The 24,598-nt window shown below is 35.1% G+C and overlaps 1 protein-coding gene and 1 long non-coding RNA gene across 3 annotated transcripts; one reads left to right on the plus strand and one right to left on the minus strand.

Annotated features, from left to right (window-relative positions):
* Positions 1-2,527: 2,527 nt before the first annotated feature.
* On the plus strand, positions 2,528-14,145 carry LOC104228932 (E3 ubiquitin-protein ligase makorin-like). Of its 2 annotated transcripts, XM_009781483.2 has the most exons (8): positions 2,536-2,745; positions 4,602-4,689; positions 4,777-5,552; positions 9,341-9,410; positions 12,540-12,628; positions 12,750-12,815; positions 13,135-13,198; positions 13,827-14,145. In XM_009781483.2, the coding sequence occupies exons 1-6, from the start codon at positions 2,735-2,737 to the stop codon at positions 12,784-12,786; spliced, it is 1,071 nt and encodes a 356-aa protein (XP_009779785.1). In that variant the 5' UTR covers positions 2,536-2,734; the 3' UTR covers positions 12,787-12,815; positions 13,135-13,198; positions 13,827-14,145. The 2 variants fall into 2 exon arrangements, with proteins under 2 accessions (XP_070012436.1, XP_009779785.1); XM_070156335.1 differs by lacking the exons at positions 9,341-9,410; positions 12,540-12,628; positions 12,750-12,815; positions 13,135-13,198; positions 13,827-14,145 and adding an exon at positions 5,720-7,883 and having other exon boundaries at positions 2,528-2,745.
* A 7,756-nt stretch (positions 14,146-21,901) lies between these two features.
* Positions 21,902-24,033, minus strand: LOC104228933 (uncharacterized). The gene is made up of 2 exons (XR_711472.1): positions 23,606-24,033; positions 21,902-22,192 (listed from the first exon to the last, which is right to left on the minus strand). It is a non-coding gene; the product is annotated as an uncharacterized lncRNA (long non-coding RNA).
* Between the last annotated feature and the right edge of the window lie 565 nt (positions 24,034-24,598).

Here is a 24,598-nt window from a genome sequence, read left to right on the forward strand (position 1 = left end):
TATGAACTCAAATATATAATTTGTTTGAAATCGGACCTCAAATCGAGGTTTAAATTCCCAATTTTTTGAAAAACCTAGGTTCTACACAAAACACCCAATTTTCCCCATGAAAACCATTGATTTTAAGTTGAAATCATGTTAAAAGATGTTAATGATTGAAGGAAATGAGTTAAAATTAATTTACAATCGATTTGGAAGAAGAGTTGTTCTTGAAAAATCGCCCAAAGGAATTTGTGTTTTGAAAAGATATGAAAAATGGGTTTAAAATCGTCTAAGTATAAAGTTGCAGGTCTCAGATATGAGAATTGCGAACTCCGACCTCTGCTGTCTTGGGAATTGCGAAGGGAAACTCGCATTTGCGAACCCTTGGGAAATCTGGGCTTTTTGCATTTGCAAACAATAAGTCACATTTGCGACCTCAAGCCTTCTCAGCATACATCGCATTTGCGAAGGGGATCCTCGCATTTGCGAGGTCGCATTTGCGAAACATAGCTTGCATTTGCGAGATAAGGCAAGCCTGGGCTGGTTCGTATTTGCGACCAAGCCCTCGCATTTGCGATATCGCATTTGCGAGCCAGGCTTCGCATTGCAGGCCTGATCATACCAGCAAAATTTCTGCAATTCTTCTAAGTTCAAAATGCACCCTGTGGCCTATCCAAAACTCACCAAGTCCTCGGGGCTGCAAACCAAATATACACACAACTTCAAAAACATCCCACGGACTTATTCGTGTACTCATATCACCAAAATAACATCACGAACATCGAATAAACCTCAAGATCAATGAAATTTCTCAAAACTTCTTTAAACATCAAATTTGCATTTAAGGTCTGAATCACGCCAAATGGGTTCCGTTTCTTACCAAACTTTACCGACAATACATATAATCATATTGAACCTATACCGGGCTCCGGAACTATAATACGGGCCTGATACCACATGTTTCACATAACATTTCACTTTCAAAAATCTTTATATTTTTCAGAAAACAATATCTTTCAAAAATTCATTTCTCGGGCTTGGGACCTCGGAATTCGATTTTGGGCATACGCCCAAGTCTCATATTTTCCTACGGACCCTCCGGGACTGTCAAATAACGGGTCCGGGTCCGTTTACCCAAAACATTGACCAAAGTCAAATTAATTCATTTTATAGTCAAAATTTATCATTTTTCATAGATTTTCACATTTAGGCTTTCTGGCTATGCGCTCGGACTGTGCACGCAAATCGAGGTAATGCTAAGAGAGGTTTTAAGACCTCGGAACGTGAAATTTTATTTTTAAACAAGTGATGACCTTTCGGGTCATCACAGGAAACTCTATTAAAACCACTCAAGCCACACCAAAGACACAATCCACACCAAATAACCAAGACACAACAAATATTAATTGAAGTGATCTACTCATATTTTGAAGACTTAATGATGGATATTTTTATTAACTGCATATGGTATATAATATTTTGTAAAGCTACTTCATTATGGATGTTTTTGTTGTCTGCCTATCATAGACAATATTTTGTAAAGAAACTTCCTTATTTTAGATGTTTTATTAACTACCTATAACAAGCCATGACATTAGTAGTGGAAGTATTATTGTTGTAATGGTAAATTATAATTTTTCGACTTGAATGTTCCCTTTGTCAATATATTCCATGAATTTTTTTTACATCAACACAAAATATGTAGCCTAAACCCAGGAAATAAGAAAGTACGCTATCAATCCTAAATACATAACACAAGAGCTAACATTAGAACAACTACAACCATAATTATAATAGCAGCAACTCTGAACTTTGACCTTCCTTGTCTTCTCTGACAATTGCATCGATCACTCTTCATAATAAGACCCGCAAGAAGAGTCTTGTAGTCTTCTTCCTCAATTATATGATCAACCCATCGAAAAAAGCCACAACCTTCACCAATCGCATATCTTCGGTAGCCTAGGAATCTTCTTCTAGGATTGGTGGTTATTCGTGACATTTTAAGATCTGCAACAACTCCACAATAACACGAAGGTCCTTCTTCATTGCTGAAGGAGAAGACGCCGCAATAGCTTATTTCTTGTCGAAGAAGAAAAAAAAATCGGCCTTGAAAAGAAAAGGAGATGACAAAAATTGATGGGCAATGAAGAATCACCGCAAATAAATTCTATTTTTCACTAAAGCTAACACGAGAAAGAAAAATACATCAAATTTTGATAGAAATCAGTTTCTATAATGTTCAACAATAGAGAATAAGGTAGAAAGAGAAAAATGGATGTTAAATAGCCACAATATTACCGTTAGGGCTTTTTAAACTACCCTCACGCCCCTTACAGGCGTGTGAATCACGCACTAAAGCCAAATATGACACATAGGATCAACCTCATGTCATAAGTATTTATTATACATGGTTTGAACGAATATAAGTGTCAATTGGCACAATGATAAGTTTGGGGGCCGGCATGACAAAGTGACACAAGTATAAGTGTCATTTAGGCTATTCTGCCCCATATATTCCAAATCGCCCTCCCAAGTTTTCATTTTCTAACGTTGGGTCCACACCTCAAAAACTATAAAAACGGAAGGTCGAGAAGAGGGGGAAACTAGCCTCAGCAGTTAGCAGTGGGATCGAATCGCCAAAAGCAAAAGCCCTAGCCCCACATATGCCATTACGCTCAATTCTCGCTCTGGCTTTTCAATTCTTCAACTTCGGAGTGTTAGGCTATCGACTTTCAGTCGATAGTTTGATGCCATGTCGAAAAGGTAAGGTTTCTATTTGGTCTCGCCTTATCATTTTGCCCTGTTTTAATTAGGATTTGAATGATCTTTATAGTTTTTTTTTTCTAATTCCATTTTGCAATCGTAATGCTTAGGTTTTGATTACGGTGATGTATATTCTTATGATTATATGTGTTTCAACATAAATCTTGTGGTGATGTTCATTGAATGTTTGTGTCATGTGATTGAATGGAAGATGTCAAGGTTGAGAAGTAATAGATTCCATCTTTTTCGTGACCAAATTTTCTGAATCCTTATGACAAATTGAAGGACCGTCAAATAGTTGAAACATGAAACAAAGAGGATAAGTTCTGGAAATAGTTGCGGGAACATCTTATTCATTGGTTTGTTGATTGGAAAACTTGTCAGGATAATCAGAGACGCATTAGAAGAGGTCACAACTCACAAGTTTGATTCAAGTCTAATGTAGTTACCAAAATAATCCGGCAAGAATTGACTGAAGTTACCATATCAAGTTTCTTGTCGTTAAAAGAATTAGGAATTGGTTGGTTAGGATTGTTAGAAGTCGAGTACAAAGGCCTACAGTTTGAATTGTGTTAAACCTCACCGAGAAAACGTCGTTAGTTATCGCCCTAGGGTTCCAATGGTAAGACAAATCCAAGACTGCGGTGGGCGGCTTTGGAATGAGTAGTTGATCCTGCATAACAAAAGAAACTCACAATAGTATGGTCGGAAATAGATTCATGTGCCATCACATGAAGCACGTGAAGATGAAGATCTCGGGAGTTGATCAGCGCGTGATGGTGCGTGCAAGCTTCAACTTTGGTGTGGGTACATGAGTGCGTGCAAGCTTCAACTTTGGTGCGACTTCTTAGATTTTACTGGCACTATGTTCCTCTTCTTGTGGAGTTGTTGGTTTATGGGCAACACTCACGTAAGACAAAGAAACTTTAGGTGCAGATTGTGGACAACTACGTGGCACAATTTTCTCTTCTTTGAAACATCCAACTACATGAACAGGAAGTAATTCTTATAATGTAGAGATGCCATGTTGAACTATGTGAGCCACCTCATCTAAAAGTTTAAGTTAGAGTCGTGGAGAGGATACCTATTTTTATTTATTCTAATTAGGTCTGTGTGACATGTCCTCTTTTGTGCCAACGTGATTCTTTTTTGCTTGGACCATGTGCGCCAAAATATTTCTCATATATATGGATGGTGGTGAGACCTGAGTGGAGGACCACTAGTTGTTCTGGTATCACGTGAAAAGTTCATAGAACTGGGAGAAAAGATCGAAAGAACGTATCAAGACAAATGGCTAATGTTTGGGCCCTTATATTCAACCTTTCAATGTATACTCATATTTTCTTATGTGGGTCACTTGTATTCACTCATATATAATACGTGTAAGTCTAATCTATCGCACAACCTATTTAACAGTCATATTTACTTGAGATGTACTATAAAAAAGTTCATGACTGATAAGATGCCACTAAGGAGCTTTCTGCCATCGGTTTGTGTCATGTGCTTTGAGGTGCTGTGCATTTGGAAGAAATAAATAATTTTGTAGTTGAACTTAAGACATTAAACTAATTGCTTATTATATGGTGTCTACTACTGTTTCTTTTATATTTTTTTTTGTTGATGGAGTATGTCTAGCAATGTTAATCTGAAGAGGTAAATTATCATCACTCTAGCATTTTTTGATCATTTGTCCTTTTACCATAACTATACAACAAAAGAATTTGATCAACAATTTTATGCCGAGAAAAGGAAAATATTGATTAGCAAAGTTTATTGTTAATTGAAATTTGTAAATGAATTTGTAGTCTCTTGTAGATGGCCATATGCACTTACAGACATGCTTATATATTTTCCAGGGTTCTTTGCAAGTTTTTTGTACATGGTGCATGTCTGAAAGGGGAGTACTGTGAGTTCTCACATGTTTGGAAAGGCCCTCCAAATAATGTAATGTTCTGCACATTCTATTTTTGGCGATCAAAGTGGATTAGCCATTTTGGCATCTAATTGCTCTTACTTGGATTATTGTTGCAGGTATGCACATACTACCAAAAAGGACTATGTGCCTATGGGAGCAGGTGTAGATACGAACATGTTAAAGTTTCTCAACAGCATTCACCTCCATCTTCGTCAGCTCCAGCTCAACATCTGCACTCAGATCCTTCTCCCACTACCTTATCTCCTGGAATGCTAGCAGATGGTGCAGGACTTTCTGCTGAGTATTTGACTTCAGGCAGACCTTTTTACCCTCCCAACCAAGCTGCATGGAGTGAAAATTCAGAGCATCATCATGTGGAAGAGATTGAAAACTTTGTTGAGTTGAAGAGAATTAATCCAGCTAATCAATCAATTTGCTCTCTTGCTGCTGCTGGTAATTGTCCACGGGGAGAAAAATGTCCATACATTCATGGAGATTTATGTCCAATCTGTGCGAAGCATTGCTTGCATCCTTTCAGGCCTCAAGAAAGAGAGGAGCATATGAAAACATGTGAGAAGAGGCAAAAGCACCTTGATTTATTGAAGCATAGTCAAGAAATAGAGTGCTGTGTGTGTCTTGAACGTGTACTCTCCAAGACAACTGCAGCAGAGCGGAAGTTTGGGATCCTTTCTGAGTGTGATCATCCATTTTGTATATCGTGTATCAGGAATTGGCGCAGTGGTTCTCCTTCCTCTGGGATTGATATCAACTCTACATTTAGGACCTGTCCCGTATGCCGGAAGCTTTCGTATTTTGTCATTCCAAGTGTCATTTGGTACTCCACAAAAGAAGAAAAGCAAGATATCCTTGACAGCTACAAAGCCAAACTCAGGTTCATCTCTCCCCTTTTCCGTTTTGTGTTCTTTGTTTTTCCTTTGGATTTCTGTAAACCTGACTGGATTTTAGAACTATTAGGCATTAGCATGGATGTAACTTGTCTCGAGGTCCAACAAACATGGGAAGTTCCTAAAATATTTTATGTGATTTTCTTAATTGCAGTCGCAACACATTCATTAACATATTAGGCACTACTTTCAATCATGTCAGAGGAACTTTGTTAAGAGAATCTGTTGCATATGATCACAAGTGCCCGTTAGGGAATGATAAGCTGGGTAATCTATTCGATGATAATGCCTACAGGTACCCAGTACTTGTGTTTTTGGGAGCTAACAAGTACCCCGTGGAATTAGTAGAGGTACGCCTCTGCTGGCCCGGATACCATGGTTATAAAAAAATGATAATACCTATACACTTCGGTTCGGTGATAAGAGTACTTATCTAAACCCAACCACGGACCAATAGTTTGGTATTTAAGTTGAGAAGGATAGCAGGATGGCCCATTACCCGTGGAGATTTGAACTCTGTGCCTGTTGGCCCTCGGAGAAATCTCGGTTTTCCAAAAAAGAAAGATCCTTTTCATGACAACAATTATGTTCATTTAGTGGTAGTGAGATTTGAAAAGTCAGCTTATGGTGTTGTGGGAGATGTGTTTTCTAATTTCCAAGTAGTAGTCATTGTTATCAGCCCAATGGGAATATATTTTGGAAGAAAGGAAGAAAGAGGAAGGAAAGTAGCCCATTTAGAAGACAAATAAAGAGAGGAGAGGAGTGGTAAACCTTTTTAAATTGATTATGAGTAGGAAAAAAGGAATGTGTGTCATTTGGTTTTAATCAAGTATTTGTTCTTTTTGGAATTAAAAAAGGACCTTTTTGCACCAGCTTTTTGTTGGTATAAACGAAACTAAACATTTTGTTTATGACCTTCTTTCTCTCCTTCTCAGTTTCTCTTGCTAAAAATCAACTGAGTAGAAAAAACTAACTCACCCCCATTCTCTTGTCACCTTCATCTGCCTTTCTGTCGATCCAAAAGCTTCGTTAGGCTTTGAAATGACGTGGTTTTATTTTGTTTCAACTTCGAACTTACCCAATGTAGGGTCCCATATGTTTTTTGATTTATTTGGCAAGTACTGTGATGACGTCCAGATCCACTACTAAAAAGTAAGCGGACATGGTCGCATGGAATATAATATACCCAACTATGAGTCGGGGTCGAATCCCACAGAGAACAATATGTAGGCGATTAGGCAATGTAAGAGAATTATCGCTTATTATGCTAAGTCAAACACTTAATAAAGGTTTTGAGAAAATATTTATATCTAAATTCGAAAATGTAAACTAACCTAGAAAGCAAATAAAATGATCAATGGCTACAAGTATGGATATACGGGGAATTACACTCGAGTAACGATCCAATGTATTTCACGATTTTATAAATATGAGCGAGTTTATGTTAATTAGCCTCGGATAATAATTCTATATTAGCTTTTTCTGAAGACTAACAAGACTTCCTAATTGTATTATCCTTAAAACAATTAAGAGATTAAGAGGTCGTTTGGTAGAGTGTGTTAGAGAAAATAATGCATGCATTAGTTTTGTGTATTAGTAATGCTTTGTTTGGTACACTTTTTCAACCTATGTATAACTAATACAAGCATTAGTTATACACTCTATTTGGTATTATCCTATGTATAGCTAATGTATAGAAAACCATGACATTAGCTATACAAAGGCTATTAATGCATGCATTAGCATGGTTAAAGACAAAATTATCTTTAAAGTCCCTTAAGTTAAAGAATATGGAGGGCATTTTTGTAAATAATTAAATTTCTTAAAAATTATGCAATGTATTTTAATTTTTAATACACCACACCAAATAATGCATAAGAAATAATCTCTGTATAACTAATACTTGCATTACTAACTCATGCATTACTAACCCCTGCATTACTAATGCACCTTATTTAGCATTATTCTTATACGCCCTACCAAACGAACCCTGAGTGCATCCGATGTGACTACAAGTAGTTCAATTCTATCCCTAGGTAGAATATATAAAGTGAGGGTTAATATCTCCAGTTCTTGTTAATTAATCTTTCTCAACTCCAAATTACCTTTTCCATGATTAATTCGAAGTTAATGGTCGAGTCCTAGGGTTAGCTAATCCCTTTGGAAACATAAAAGAACAAGAATAATTAAAGTAACAATCAACTCACTTCAATATTAATAAAAATCATCAATACATAAGCACCACAAGATATTTAATCCAAACTTTAAATATAAATATTCCCATAAACAAGATTCAAGTATTGGAATAAAACAGAAAATTGAAAATACAAATAAAAAAAGTACAAAAAAAAAAAATTTGAGGGGGGTTGCGCGCGGGGAGGAGGGGTTAGGGTGGTTGGATGGTGCAAATAAACAAAAAAACAGAAAATTGAAAATACAAAAAAAAAAAAGTAAAATTGGGGCAACTAGATAAGTTGGATTGAGATCCTTTTGCTTTGGGTGAGTTTCATGGGTTGTATTTGGGCTGCTTAATGGGTCAGAATGAGTTATAAAAAATAATGGGTTAACTTGGGCTCAACCCAAATAGACCCATGAGCTAAAATGTTTATAACCCAACCCATTAATCTTTGGGCGGGTTGGATGGGTTTGGACTCAAATTACCACCCTACCTGTCCTCAAGCAAATCAAAATCAAATTCTCAATGAGGCTCTTCCATCTAAAGTTCAAGTAACATCGCTATAATTTCAAATCACATTCTCCAATTAAGCACAACACTTATGGCTTTGGTTGGTACTAATAATTAGGCTCAAGCATGTGAACTTCAACCAAATAACTCCCACATTTAAAACTCAATCTCAAGAATGCAATGGTGTTTCAGATTAATTAAATGACAACAACCAAGCCTCAAGAAGTGACTCAAAAGCACTAATCTACTACATATGCTCAATTTACTCAATTCGAAATTTATCAATGTCACCAATCCATCATAATCCATGTGCTCTCACAAGAAAGAAAGTCTCAAAATCACCATATTTACAACAACACAAGGGACAAAGGCGCAAAGACACTCGCTCTCTAACAAAGAATTTCAAATGTTACAAATATCATGCTATAAGCTTGCCCTTATTTTAATTCGCCGCCAATTCAAGAACATTCGGTTGGAGATCCCATAAGGACTTTTTAAGCTTGTACTGTAGGCTTAGGGAAGGGTAGGATAAGCATTTGGGATACAAATGACTACACTCTCCTTGAACACTACTCACATTTGTCTTTCTTTTGCACTTTGCTTCTTTTTAAACCGCATAGCTCTTGTTGACCTCTAGTTACTAATATTGAACAACCTTGAGTTACCTCTCTAATTTTCTCAAAAAACTCCCCCTTTTTATTTTTATTTTTATTTACATATATTTTCTTTTGCTTTTCTTTTGGAGCTTGAGTATCTTCACATAACACACCTTTGAGGTATTTGCTTCTACACACAATGTACATCTTCACCATTTCCCAATTGACACCAACACCCCCAACACAATGTACATGTTCAATCTAATTTTGATGAATTTCTGTATAATGAAAATAAATCTGTTACCTTGATGTCTAAGCTCTCAGAAAATATAGCACATGAACTTTCTGAGTAAACTTTTAATTGTGGGTGGTGTATCTTTATGTTGCTGAAACTTGTGCATCTATAAAATGCTCCCCCTTCCCCCTTGTTCCTAGGGAAAGCAAGTGTCTTTTTCTCTCTGATGTACTCTTCGTTTTCCAATTTTGAGCTCAGGTCTATTGACTGCAAGCACTTTGACTTTGGCAATGGGACTTGCCCATTTGGAGCTAGTTGTTTCTACAAGGTACTAATGTTATGATGTCTGTCTGTGTCTTCAGAATTTGATGCCAACAGTGGTTTGTTGCCTTTCTTGTAAACATAGCATATCTTCCCCCCCCCCCCCCAAATAATGGTGGCTTCTTTCTGTTAAGTTATAGAAATGGATTCTAGATGTATTGACATCTTAAACCATAACACTTGAGGACGTTTAATTCTAAAAGATGGATGGACCGGTTACGTTTGCTTGGATTTGATAGCTCGAGTAGTCAAAAGCGCAAAAAGCACTGAAATTTGTTGAGGCTTTAAGCACAAATCCTCACTAAAGCGTGGGCATTAGCAAGAATACCGTCAATGAAGAAAAAATAAAATATAGAAATGTATTAAGAAAATCTATAAGCACAAAAAATATTATTTGGACAAAACACAGTAAAAACTGTAATTAAGCTTTATATTCAATTAAAATCATGTCCATCAAGTTCAAAAACCATATTAAATTTCTGATTTAGATGAAAAAATGTAATTTTAGGCTTTTAGTGGCTTGTTTTCTTATGCTAAATTTCTAATTTCTTATACTTGATCACTAAAAGTTAGGTCTGCGTACTGGAAACAGCCTCTCTACCTTTCGGAGTAGGGGTAAGGTCTGCGTACATACTACCCTCCCCAGACCCCACTTGTGGGATTATACTGGGTCGTTGTTGTTGTTGATCACTAAAAGTTAGTCATGACATTTTTTAACAACTAATGTATCGTTTTATCAAATATATTTATTGTCTATTATTGTGCTATTGGTGAAGAGATGGCACTGCCGCCTTTGAACCTTGATGCCTACACTGAAGCACCATACTAGGCAAGGCAAGCGCACAACCTGAGCTTCACTGAGCTTTAGGGATTTTAAGCTAAGCTGGCATTTAACAACATTGCTGATAGCCCACAGTACACAAATGATGTTTGGATGACTTGAGTCCGCATTAATGATAAATCCGTCAAGGAAAGATTAAGAGAATATATTTGCAGCGCAATGAAGTGCCACTTTAAGTACATGAATGGGGCTAAACTTGGAGGGAATATATTTTCGTTTGGTTCTATTTATCCTGAAACTCAAATTATCTATAGTGTATCTCGATTGATCAAGTTTCTCTTTGACTCATTCACTGATCTGTTCAATTGACATAACCATGAAACCTCATCCTGTGAACTGTTGGTTGGCTCATCCATTGTCAGAATAAACAAGTAAAGGCTCAAGGGAGATCCAGATTATGAATGCACGGCTGGAGAAACTCTCTCTCTCCCTTCACGTTGTTCTTACACTTATGGCCAATCATTATGGGTATCTTTTAGGACATTTTATATACTCCCGCCGTTTCAATTTATGTGAATCCATTTGATTGGGCATGGAATTTAAGAAAAGAGAGAAGACTTTTGTCTTGTGGTGTAAAATGAGCCACATATATTTTGTGTGGCTATAAATTATTGTGTAAAGGTAAATTGTTTCCAAATAAAGAAAGGGGTCATTCTTTTTGGCACGGACTAAAAAGGAAATAGGTTCATATAAATTGAAACGGAGGGAGTATTTGATATGAATTTCTTTCTTCTCTAGCATTAATTGAAGGAATTTTCTTAGCACTCCATATCTGGAAAAAATGATTATTTTGCAGAGATGCTTTTTCCTCTCTCTGTAGATTTCCATAAGCTTTAGTACTTTGTTGTAGATGATTCAGATCACTCTTAATACTTTACCTTGTCAAAAATGAATATTCCAAAGTCAATAGTTTAATCACACTTTCATCACTCTTTCCAAAAGTTTCATCACTCGATTCGTATAATGAACCCTACAATTAGAATATCTCTTTTGTTCTTGTATATCAGAAACAATGTACTCTCTCTCTCTTTAATACCAGTTTAACAACCTCTTTCCACACCTTATTAGTACGTTGAATAGCTTGGTTAGGTTTACTATAATCTCTCTAAGGTACTTCCAAACATTTATAGACAACCATCCTAATGATAGGTTTTTCGTACTCTCATATTTTTAATGGTGTATGAGGTACGATAACAAATGAGGAGGTTATAGCCTTGGATGGCTGGATCTGGTGCTATTTTTCCAGGTAATTGAATTTCACAGTGGGAAAAAAATTGTAGACACAAATTGGTTTGGAAAATGTCTTCCTTAGTAGAATTGGTTGGCATCATTGAAAAAATTAACCAATAAACCCAAAGAAGAGAAATACTATGGTGTTTGACTACGACAGATCTATGCTAAAAGAAGAGATTGCTCGTCAATTTTCAATGCCCTCTCACCTCTAGTGTTGTGCATTAGTTCCATAACCTCATGCTTATACCTGCGTTACCACGAAATATACATTTATTACTCTTCCAACTTATCACTTTAAACTCATCTATTATGCACGATCGTAATTACACTTCCTATTGGTGAAGGTTGTGCTTATTGTCTTGGGTCTCATCAATAGTATATCTTTCCCTGGACATTCTAATGATAACTAGTTTGTAAGTTTGACAATTGTTGTTTAGTTTCAGTTGAAATATTGAATGACACTGAAGTAGAATTTTAGTTTTGGATTCAATTCAAAAAAAAAAAATCAATTCAAAAAAAAGAATTTTAGTTTTGGAAGAGCATGCGGTTCAAACGTGATCCAACTTAGCGTAGATTGAAATGTATGTGCTAATGATATAGGGATGACTCCCATTTAGTACGGTGTTGTCATATGCTTGCTTTGTCATTTGGTTTTTGGTTTCTTTATTGAATGAGGAGGGTGTCTGAGTTTGGTGACAGATTTGGTTTTGTAGTTTGAAGTTATGCTGCAATTGATTACCTTCTGATTATGAATATAGGTTGTAGTTACTTGATGTCACAGGGGACTGTTCTCTTCCATAATGGATGTTTCCAATAAAACTTTACATATTTCTTTGCATGCTAACACACCCATGGGTGGGTGGCTTTCTAAATACCACTAAGTGGTAAAACTTTACATATTTCTTACAGAACTATTCATCAAGTTAGCAGTATTTCTTTGTTTCTGATTATCTTTTTCCCGCTTTTCTTGTCTCTGTTATTGTTGTGGTTCACAGCCTTTGATATATTTGTTTCAAAATGTAAGCCTGATTGCTTTATGGACATTATGGTCCACTATTGCAGCATCAATACCGTGATGGCCGTCTGGAGGTAGTGGTACTGCGTCATCTTGGTTCTGAAGATGGAAGCACAGTGGTTGCTAAAAATATTAGGTTACACCAATCATCCAAACTTTTTCTTCGTTGTGTTGTGGTGACAATTTTGAAAGGTGTTTTCTATTTCGTTCGGTCCGTAATTGACTTATTTGATCTTACATATCACTGTTACTTTCAGGCTCTCAGACTTCCTTAGCAATTTGAGAATAAGGTGAACAGTGGCAATGCTTATAGTAATTTCGGGGTAAGTTCTACATTTTTAGCTTTTTTCTGTTGGTTGCATTTTTTATTTTATTTTTTTTTTGTGTAGAAGGATTTCAAAGGGTTTGTTTGTAATGTAATGGGAGAAAAAGAAGAAAGACTTTCCTTTCAAATTGATGTTTCACATAGTTATTGACTGGTTATTTTATAGTCATGCATTTATGGTTTTCTTTTATCATTCCAATTTAAAACTCTTCTAGTATCTTTTCATAGCCTATGCTGATAACCTTAATGGTCAACCATTTATTTGATGTATATGTGACAAAGTGTTCTATTCACTCTGAGCATTCTTCTGACTGCAGGGTTGAAGTTCGAAACAGCTTGTATTTCTTCTAAGTGGCAACAAAATTTATTGCATTTTGTGAGGTAAGCCATTATCACTTCCCTGGTCATATTGAGTCTTAACTAGCTACTAGCAGAGTGAAATGGGTTGTGGATGTCTGACTTTAGCATGTCCTTGCATTCGTCCTTCAAAGAAGACACTGCAAAATTTTGTCTAAGGCCTGGACACTGGCTCGGCTTGACTCATTTGAAAAAGAGTTGAAGAAAGTTCAAATTTTATGTTCCCAATTATGTCTTGAGTGAGCTGGATTCACTTGTCATGTCATTACTTAGGGAAGATGGATGTAATCTCATGATATTGTTCCACTTCTTGCATCTTATTTTGCTGCCCGCTACTTCTTGCATCATCTAATTTTAGGAGATTTATATATGAATTGATCCTTGGAAGTTAGAATTGATGACTCTACCCTGTTAATTCTGAAAAACGAGAAAAGAGGGAGTATATGGTTTTCTTGCTGTTAAACAGATTTATCCGAATCGTAGGTGATGAATAAATGAATAAATTAGAAAAACATTCTTCTTTTGCCATTGATGGTGGGTGAAGAATCAAGTAGCTGTATTATGGAAGTCGCCATTTTATTTGCTTTATTTATATACTTATCATTTTCAGGCATCTTTTGTTTTAATTATAATTTTCTTTTGGCTGTTTCAGTGCAAATTCCCCTGGTGATATGCGTTGGAGTTGAGGCGCAGACATGGCATTCCAGGCAGGGGACATGTATATATATATATATATATATATATATATATATATATATATATATATCCATAAAATGAAATACCCCAAATATAAACAAAAACAAAAGATAACAAAAAAAAAGGGAGACATAAAGTGAATATGGATTGTATTTCTTACAGATTAACCAAGTCTACTGCAATGTGTATGATAATAATAATTACTCTCTCCGTTCCAATTTATGTGAATCTATTTGCTTTTTGATCCGTTCTAAAAAGAATGGCCCCTTTCTAAATTTGGAAACAATTTAGCTTAAATTCTCAATTCTACCCTTAGTGAGAAGCTTTTATAACCACACAAATATTGTGAACTCCTTTTTGAGTTTTTTAGGACTACAAATTTCAAGTCTTCATTTTTTCTTAAACTCTGTGTCCAGTCAAACAGGTTCACATAAATTGGAACAGAGGGAGCACAAATAAAAGCAAAGACATGTTTTTGGTAAGGGTGTTTAACGGGTGGGCCGGGTCGGGCTAGGTTGGGATTTTTTGTATCCTTACGGGTTATGGTCTGGGCCGATTTCGGGTTGGGGCTTACCAGGTTTAATGGGTTCGGGTTCATTCGGGTAAAAATTGAACTGTACGGGTTACGAGTTGAGGGGGTTGGGCTGGGTTTAGTGTATTTTTTAATTTTTTTTTTTTTTTTGTATTTTGTATAACTATTGTAAGTTATATTAATATAAAGAATACAAATAAGATGGAAAAAAAATTGTACTTATAAATTTCAAGTGCTACATTTATTTCAAAATTACATTTAACAAGAAAATTAACCAAAAAAGAATAAATTCAAAGGTTTTGCATTGCCTTAGTAAGTTCTTCATAATCAATATGAACTGAGTGACCTTCTTTTGGAGTGTTAAATTCGGATGAGTTACCATGTGTTAATATATCTCCAAGTTCCTCGTCTTCTAGGTTATCAACATCTTCACGTCCTTGATTTCTTTGTTCCGATCTAATCCGATCTTTGAAACATACTAAAACTTCCAAAGCATTGCTTCCCAATGAGTGACGGGTGTCTCCAAGTTGTTGTCTTGCTTGGCTAAATGCACTCTCTAATGCAACAGTTGAAATTGGCACATTCAGCACGTCCCGAGTCATAGCGAAAAGAACAGGAAATTGCTTTCCATTCTCATGCCACCATCCCAACGGTGAAAATTCCTTTGTGTGAGGCTCTTTTTGCTTCTGCAAGTAGAATTGAAGTTCATCAATGTTGCTGCTACTGGTTTGAGTGTTAGAAAATGTAGAAAAAATATGAAAACTATCAAGGACTTCTTCATCATCCAGAGTAGCAGAAGTGGTACAATGCATAGTGGGATTAACATTGCCTACATTAAGAGCAGCATCATTAATTACATTTGCATAATAATTGTATAATTGTTGTAAATATTTATTTAGCTTGTTCATGCAAGTATATAAACCTGGGGTTTCAGTTGATCCAATCTCCATATAAGTATATAAAGCATTCATTAATTGGTGACAATCAGACATCTTAATAGAAGGATTTAAAACAGCACCAATTAAGTAAATCGGAGGAATTGGAAAGAAATATTTTTGAATTTTGCTTGCATTTTTTCAACAACATCCCTATATTTTTCTTTCTTCTTAAATTCAAAGAGTAGAAAAGAAATTTTAGCTATATGTACTAAAGCCATAGTAACAGTAGGGTAATATGCTCTAGAAAACTCAACAGTAGCTGTATAAAATTTATGTAAAAATTTAACAACATCATTAATGACCTCCCAAGTAGTAGTTGTTAACATATGGTTTGGATCAGTACAATGCGCATTACCAACTTCAGTTATTGAGAATCTATATTTGTAGCAACATTTTAAAAATATATATGTATAATTTCATGTAGTAACAATTTCGTCTGACATGAATTTGGGTTTAAGGTTATACTGGACACACTTATTCTTAAATTTCTTTATTCTAGATTGTCTATTATTTCCTTGAATAACACCAACTGCTCTTCTAACATGAGTAATCTCAGTTGAAAATAAATCAAGGCCACTTTTAACAATTAAATTATAAACATGACATGCACACCTAACATGAAAAATTTCATCAAGAGGTGGTTGCAAATGTAGTTTTAATATTGAAATTGCGGCATTATTGTTAGAAGCATTATCAAAAGACATACATAATACTTTTTGCTTGAGATTATAAAATTCAACAACTTCACAAATAGTAATGCTTATAAACGCAGCAGTATGATTCTGATCTTCATCATATCTAAAAGCGATAATACGTTTTTGCATACAAGTAGTATCATCTATCCAATGACATGTAATTGTCAAATAACCATTTTCATTAACAGCATGACCTATATCAGAAGTTAGACAAACTCTACAAGGAAGATGGCTAAACAAATAACGTATGTATGTTTGATATTGTCCACGAAGTCTAAAGATATCAGCTCTACAAGTACTTCTAGGGATACCTTTAAATAAAGGATTGTAAACCTTTGAATATACATAATAAGATATGATGAAGAAGCAAAAGAAAAAGGTAGACAACCCAAAACAATCATTTTTGCTAACTCCTCACGATCCTTCATTTTATCATATTTCACAAGACCACCAGTAGTAGGATTTAGAGTTGATTGATTTCCATCTCCATCAGATCCACATTCTATAGGATGCTCAATTCTCATATGTCTATTAAGTATCTCAGTCCCCCCTAATTGTCCCCCAGTCTTATGTTTAAAAGTATCATTACAAAGTTTATATTTAACTCTATCAGTACCTTCTATTTCCTCAAAGAATTTTCAAACCTTACTTCTTTTTCTACGATTACTAGTTGGGGCCACATGTGGTCTACTACTAGCAATACGACCACCACCCCTGCTAGCAGCTCCAACACTACTATGTGTAAGTGGTATCTCATCTTCCATTTCTAATTCATTATCATCTATACCAAAATCTTCCTGCAATTGTTCATAATCTATATTATTATCAGGTAATATTTCAGGAATATTTAGAGAGGTATTTAAATTACTACCAGATGCTGAACCTGAAGTACTACCTCTTTTTTTATTTTCCCGATTAGTAATCTTGTTACAAACTCTTTTTGCAGCATTAAACATATTGTAAAAATTTAACTACTAGCAACAAAACAAATAAATATGCAAATAAAATAGTAAATAAGAAAAAGAGTTGGAGGGAGTGCACCGAATTCAGCAATAAATTAAGCACTTGATGATTCCACAACTCCAATGTTACCACGAAGAAACGTCAATTGTTCCAATTTTGAAATTCAATTGTTCAAACTTCAAAAAATAAATACTACGATAAATTAAATTCAAAAAAAAAAAAGTCAAATAATTGATTGCACTTTAATATGTGAAGAATGAAGATTGAAGAATGAGAGAATATGAGAATTGAGATTGAGAATTGAGAGATGAGTGAAAAATGAGGAATATAGGGGGGGGGGGTATTTATAGATTTTAAAGGGGGGTTAATTTTTTTAAAAAAAACAAAATTGGGCTATTTGTGCAATTCACCCGTTGGGCAACGACCATTTTCTGAAATGGACCGTTGCCAACGGTCAAATCTGGCCCAAATTTAAAAAAAAAATTAAAAAAAAAGTTTACCGTTAGACCGGGTCGGGCCGGTTAACCGGTTTATGAACACTGTTCACCGTAAAAATAGCACGGTATAGCCAATTTTCGGACTGGTCATTCAAAAATAGCCAACGTTTATGAAGTCAATAAAAAATAGCCACTATTTTGCTGCAACAGAGACCGGTCCAGCATAATATACTGGAGTTCGGTGCACCTGTGTATGGACTCCAGCATATTATGCTGGACCGGTATACTTTGCTGACTCCAGTATATTATACTGGACAATTATACTTGCTGGAACTCCAGTATATTATACTGGAGTTCTAGTGTACTTATGCTGGAACTCCATCATATTATGCTGGAGTTCCAACATACTTATCCTGGAACTCCAATATAATATGCTGGAGTTCAAGCATACTTATGCTGGAACTCCAGTATAATATACTGGCGTATTTTCCGGGTTTTGAACAGTGTTTTCGCTCAGATTTATCTTTACATGAAAAGTGGCTAAATTTCAATTACTTTTGAAACTGGGCTATTTTTGAACGACCAGTTGTAAATCTGGCTATTTTTGAATTTCTCCCCTGTTCACCTAACGGGTTGGACCGATCCGGGTAACCGGTATCCCAAACGTAAATGGAGCAACCCACGCGTCCCTCATAACCCAGCCCAACCCAGCCCCCTTTAACCGGGTCAGGCCGGTTCCGATTTAACCGGTCTGGGCCGGTCCGGAACCGGGCTGACCCGACCCGTTTAACACCCTTAGTTTTTGGCGGTCCCTAGTGTTTTTTCTTATCATTCTTTTTCCTGTCTTCTGTTACTTGTCGCGACAATATACACCTCCTCAAATCTCTAGTCTATTTCTCCTGATTGTCATTTAGGATCTATTGCATAGAGACATAAGGCCATATTCAACCTTACACTAAATATTATACCAAAAATTTATTTTGGTATAATATTTGGTGTTTTGGTGCTCCAATCTAAAATAGGATTTGTGTAATATTTAGTGTAAGGTTGGAAGTGATCTTATGTCTCTTCGCAATAGCTCCTAAATGACAAAATCAAGACAAATTGACTAGAGATTTGAGGAGGCGTTGTGATAATTATTTGGTGTAACACTATTTATTAATATTTTATTTTCTTTTATTATATAACACTTTTAATTTAACATATTATAAATTTTACCTTTTTAATTTAGGTCTCTAATATACCTAATTATTTTTTATGTAATATCCTTATAATTTTACATCTTAATTTTGGTGTATTAATTTTCATATATATTATTCTTTATATAAAATTGTAATTAGTTTTATTGTAAGTTATAATGGTATAAAAAAAATATAACCATCACAAAAATAAAAAGTGCAAATATAAAATATAATACGTTGTTAATAAATAACACAATGTTCATTAAATAACATAAAATTAAATATTTATTAAATTAGCGACTGGCATAGATTAAAATAACATAATAATTTAGAAAATTATAATAATAATTTAGTACTCTAGTAGGTCGATTTCAAATCCATCAATATCATTAAAATATTAAGTGTAAGAGGCATATGATTGTTGTGGTTGTGGCTGTTGAAATTGTTGACTTCTTTTATCCATTATTCGTTTTTGTTCTTGTCGAATAAATTCACGAATATTTGGATCATCAATAGAATCTAAATTCGTCAATAAGATTTTATTTTCCTGTTTAAATTCTTTTAGTTTCAAAGTTCTATCTTTTATCCCCATATCTCGCTGCTTGTTTGCACTTAACTGCCAACAACTCAACAAGCCAATTATTTTCTGATTGGACTATTTTATAGTAGATGAAAAACCTTCATCGATTTTTCTCTTCATTTTTGCTTTCTTCGCCCTAATAAGCCGTTCTGATGATGTGGAATCACCTGCAACATCCTCATTCATATTTAGTGAAAATGATGATAAATTAGGAGATGATACTAGAGGTGAAACATGAGTAGGAGTCTCAAACTCCGATGATATATAAGAAGAGCCTAGCTTTCAAACTTTTTTACTTCCAGCAAACATTGTCATACCTCCTTTTTTCCGAGGGTTAGGGAGTTTTTCCAATTTAAATGGCATAAATCGAAATGGGATTATTTATTCAATTTAGAGTCGCCACTTGAAATAATTTATGGTGTCCCAAGTCACCGGTTTATTTTAAATCCCAAATCGAGGAAATTGACTATTATTTATGGTCTGCAAAAATAGAAAATCGGGTAAAGAATTCTGTTAACTCGAGAGAATGTGTGAGGCACTCCCGTGTTCCGTGGTTTTAGCACGGTCGCTCAACTATCAATAATTGGCCTAATTATCTGATTTAATACATATTTTAAACCTATTTTGCATTTTTATCTTTTAACACTTTTAATTATTTATGAAATTATTTCTGGAACAAGTCACGATGTCGTACACTTGTCGTTTTGGTACCCATTGCAAACCGCACCACATAAAATGCACCCGCGATTTACAATATGTTTATTTTATTATTATTGAGTTATGGTCGGGTCACATGAAATGCACACCCAAATTGGGGATTAAGTATTACAACTATGCCACGACAACCGTACCTATAGCCGTGATAATTTAATTACGCGCTTAAAGCAAACTACGATGTTCTCAATTGTTTAATATCTAAGTTTGAGATAAAAACATGAAGGTCATTAGTTATGAATTATTTTGGATGGACTACCTACATAAGTTCGCTGGGGTGATGAGTTGGTAAAAGAAAAACTCTTATTAAGGATTTCAACTGGTCCAATAGAATGGGCCAAAGACAGACTCCAAAATCGTAGTAGAAATGGCGTGGGGTAGCCATTGTTTAAGCTGGTATTTACTTTTTATCCAGCATTTTTAATACTTAGCAATAATAACTACTAGTCTATTAAAATTAATATAAAAAGACTGTGTTACCCTTTCTTCTATCTCTTTTCCCAAACAGAAATGCAGTATATTTATACTGTTTCATTGTGCGCAATCGTGTATTCGGAACCTCACCTTCACCCATTGGTAAGGAAAGTCAACGAGAGCACCAAATGGTAAGAACTTCTATTAATGCTACTGAATGTTAAATGTCTTTGGTTATAGTTCTTGTTGATAAGCTAAACAAGCATGAAGAACATAAGGAAACGATTACAAAAGCAAAAGGAGAATGGGGAGAGGTTCCAGATTTTAAAAAAAGATTAAGATATGACGTTGTGAAAATAAGAAAAAGAGTGATGAGTAAATAGGAAATGCAATTCCTTCCCAGAAGTTAAGGACATGTAGTCCTAAAGTTAAATTCAAAAGTTAAGGATATGGTCCTGGACTTAGAGTTTCAAGTTCAAAACTTAAGGAAATGTAGTCTTGAAGTCCTAAAGTTAAGTTCAATAGTTAATGACACAAGTTCAAAAGTTAAGGACAGACAGTCCTTAACTTACAGTTACAAGTTCTAAAATTAAGGACAGGCAGTCCTTAACTTACAGTTACAAGTTCAAAAGTTAAGGACAATAGGTCCTTAAATTTGATTTCCAAGTTCAAAAGTTAAGGACAATAGGTCTTTAACTTTGATTTCCAAGTTCGAAAGTTAAGCGCAGACAGTCCTTAGCTTATAGTTACACGTTCAAAAGTTAAGGCCAAGCAATCCTTAACTTACAGTTACAAGTTCAAAAGTTAAGGACAATAAGTCCTCAACTTGACTTACAAGTTCAAAAATTAAGGACGCTTGGTCCTGAACTTAGAGTTACAAGTTCAAAAGTTAAGGACATGTAGCCTTGAAGTCCTGAACTTAGAGTTCCAAGTTGAAAAGTTAAGGACATGTAGTCCTGAACTTAGAGTTACAAGTTCAAAAGTTAAGGACATGTAGCCTTGAAGTCCTGAACTTAGAGTTCCAAGTTGAAAAGTTAAGGACATGTAGTCCTGAAGTTAAGGACATAAGCAGAAGGGTATTTTCGTCCGGACAGTTAAAGTTTATTAAAGCAGTGGCTAAATACTAAAGACATTTTAAACGGTGGCTTAAAAGTAAATACATGTGTTATTAGTGGCCAACCATGCACTTCCCCAAAAATCGTATGGCCTGGACATGGAGTTATACTTCAAAGGCAGATTCATAGAGTCTTTTGACTCTTTTCAATTTATAAAAAATTGGGCTCCAAAAACCCTCAGGGTCTGGCCCAATTGCAATTAGCCTGATTAAAACGAATATTGGACCATCATGACGAGCCCAATAGCACAGGAAAGCTATATTACACAAAGAAGCAGTAACTAACAATTCAATAAAAATGAGAATTTAGGAATGGAAAAGAAACTACTGGCTAACAGTTTAATTAATTACAAGCACTGGAGTTCGCGAGAATTTTACACAATGCTAAATGTAGTTGGAATTGCAAAGTTTTCACTAATAGTAATCTATATGCCATTAACAATATTAAAGTAAACAGCCGTAATTATCATCTAACATATCCAACCACATATTTCTGAAAACTCAATACAATGGAATTTAAGATTACAAAATCTGTCCGCTAATCAAATTTGCCTAACTAGACAAGATAAACTAAAAACAGGAATGTACTTGTCAAAAACTTTATTAGAGTTGATACTATTTCAACTGAGCCCTCTCCCATAGGATCAATTTCCTGAATCTCACTCCATTTGTCAGATTCTCACTTTACATATTCCTGATGCAATAAAGATTTACTCTGATCTACACATGAGTTGTTGTGGACTGATTCCATGTCCTTAATTCAAACAATGCTCAATGGTTACTACTCAAAATGCTGTAAATTTCATAATAACAATTAGCTCTATTGAGTGCAAGTAAACCAAGTCTGGATCCAACTTTATGAAGGTTATACAGATTTAACTCATTTCAATCATGAAACTAAGATTCTACAACTCTCACTAAACTTGAAACCAATTAGCTACACCTTGACTAAAACTACAGCAAACAGAATCAATGATCACAGCTAAACAAAATTCACAGCAGCATTTGAAATAGAATACCAGTTTTTTATTAAAATGTCAAATTCAACATTTTGAGGTTTCAGAATATACCTAGATGCCGAAAACCAACACTTAACAAGACCAAATAAAGGTCAGAACCCTGAGAAAAATAAACCCAACTACTGCAGGAAGACAGCAACCAAGAAAACCAAGCAATACTCCTAGCTTCAAGGCTGAACCTCAAGCACAACTAGTCAACAGCAGCAGCAAACCAGAGAAAACTACCTCAAATCTTGAATTTTTCAGTATTTTTAGAAGAAAGCAGTCTCAGAAAAATGAAAAAGAGGATCCAATTTCAAAAAATCCTTTCTAAAATCTATCTATTTCTGGTTGTATTTTGAGAGGAATCAGGCTGAGTATTAACGTGTGAAATGAGGGAGTATGAGTCCTTTTTTATAGAAGGTGAGAGTGCAAGATGATAGGTATGAGAGAGGGGTGTGGGAATATTCTGCAGCTCCCTAAAAATCAGGAAAATAGTATCTTGTATAACTCCCATTCAGATATTTACTCACATTTTTCTAACCCTTTTACTTCTGATTTTAACCTTTTAAACCCCAAAATCTGATTTAATTCAGTTGTTTTATTACATTTTAGTCCTTTATCTCTATTCTAGAACCTTCTCAAGCAGTTATAGATAAGATTCTTTCAAATTCAATTCCTAAACTACCTTGCAAGGTCCCTGTATTTACCCCAATCATTCAAGACTTAGGCCAAATGACTGACAAGCTTAGGACCAAACTAAATGGGCCTTCTATTGTCAAGCCCAGCAAACCACTAAGTCCCAAAATCAAAGCAGCTCAGAAGGTCAAATAAGAGAAAACAACTGATTTTGAACAATTAAAACTAATTACTGTGACAATGATATATGCAATGAGATTGGGGTATGACTGAAATTAACTAAAACGAGTTATGAAATTAAACTTGTTAATTAGCAAAAATCAATTATTAAGCATAAACAAAACAGAGCCAAACTAACATTAAACCCAAACCAAATTACTGAATTAACTAAAAATGATTCAATTATCCTAAACACATACGATTAAACTAAATTATCAGAATCAATTAACAAAACAAATCAAAAACTAAATCTTAACTGATGATTTCAAAACAGAAAAGAAAAAACAAAGGAACAAGAGAGGAAGGTATACTGATTTTTGACCAGAAATGTGACGACGAATGAGGCGAGACGACGAACGATGGAATTGATGAAATCTGGCCGCCAACGATGAATAGACCGGACTCCGGCAACTTCGAAATGAGCCGAAAATGACACTAATCGATTGTTCTTACTGAGAACAATCGATTGGCATAAATTTCGGCTCGAATCGAGCCTTGAAATCATTAAAAATCAGAAGGAGGAACGGATTAGGTTTTTTTTTTTTTGGAATTTCAGATTTGAAATTGAAGAAGATGGGTGTGGACTTTGGGGAAATTAATGGGGGGATAAGGTTTAGGAGGGTGTGGGGAGTGTAGGGTACAAATTTGGGGTGGTTTGGAGTATTATCGCCGCCATGGGCGATTCCCGGTAGGCGGCGACGGCGGAGGTGAGTGAGAGAGGTGAGGGAGACGACTGAAGTTGTCCCTAGGGTTTTGGGGGTATGAGGGTGTTTAGGACAATTATATGTGTAAAGGGTGATCAGTTAAGGGCCGTTGGATTAGGGAAATGAACGGTCAAGATTAGATTAAGTGAAACAGGATCGTTTTGGTAAAGGAGGAATTGGACCGGGTGAGGGATTTTGGAGCAGGGCGGAATTGGGAACAATTGGGCTGGCCCAAATCGCCCCTTTTTCCTTTTCTTTATTTTCTCTTCTTCCTTCTTTCTTTTCTTTTATTTTAAACATCCTACACTGATTAACTAAAAATCTAGATTAGGTCCTAAATCAAAAAATCTAATTGTAAAATAAACCTAATTAACTATTTTTAACATTTGAACAATTAATTAACTTTAAAAGTAATGAACGAAATTACTAATTTAAAAGTAGAAACAAAAAATGAGCAATATTTTTGTGATTTTTGTTTTAATAGTGCATTCAACTTATGCAATTAGATTCTAAATGCAATTAAGACATACAAATGCTATATAATGATGATTTGAATATTTTTGGTAGTTTTCTATGATTTTAAAAATGTTAAAAATGCAA

This window comes from Nicotiana sylvestris, chromosome 9 (assembly GCF_000393655.2).
Source record: "Nicotiana sylvestris chromosome 9, ASM39365v2, whole genome shotgun sequence".
Taxonomy (NCBI): domain Eukaryota; kingdom Viridiplantae; phylum Streptophyta; class Magnoliopsida; order Solanales; family Solanaceae; genus Nicotiana; species Nicotiana sylvestris.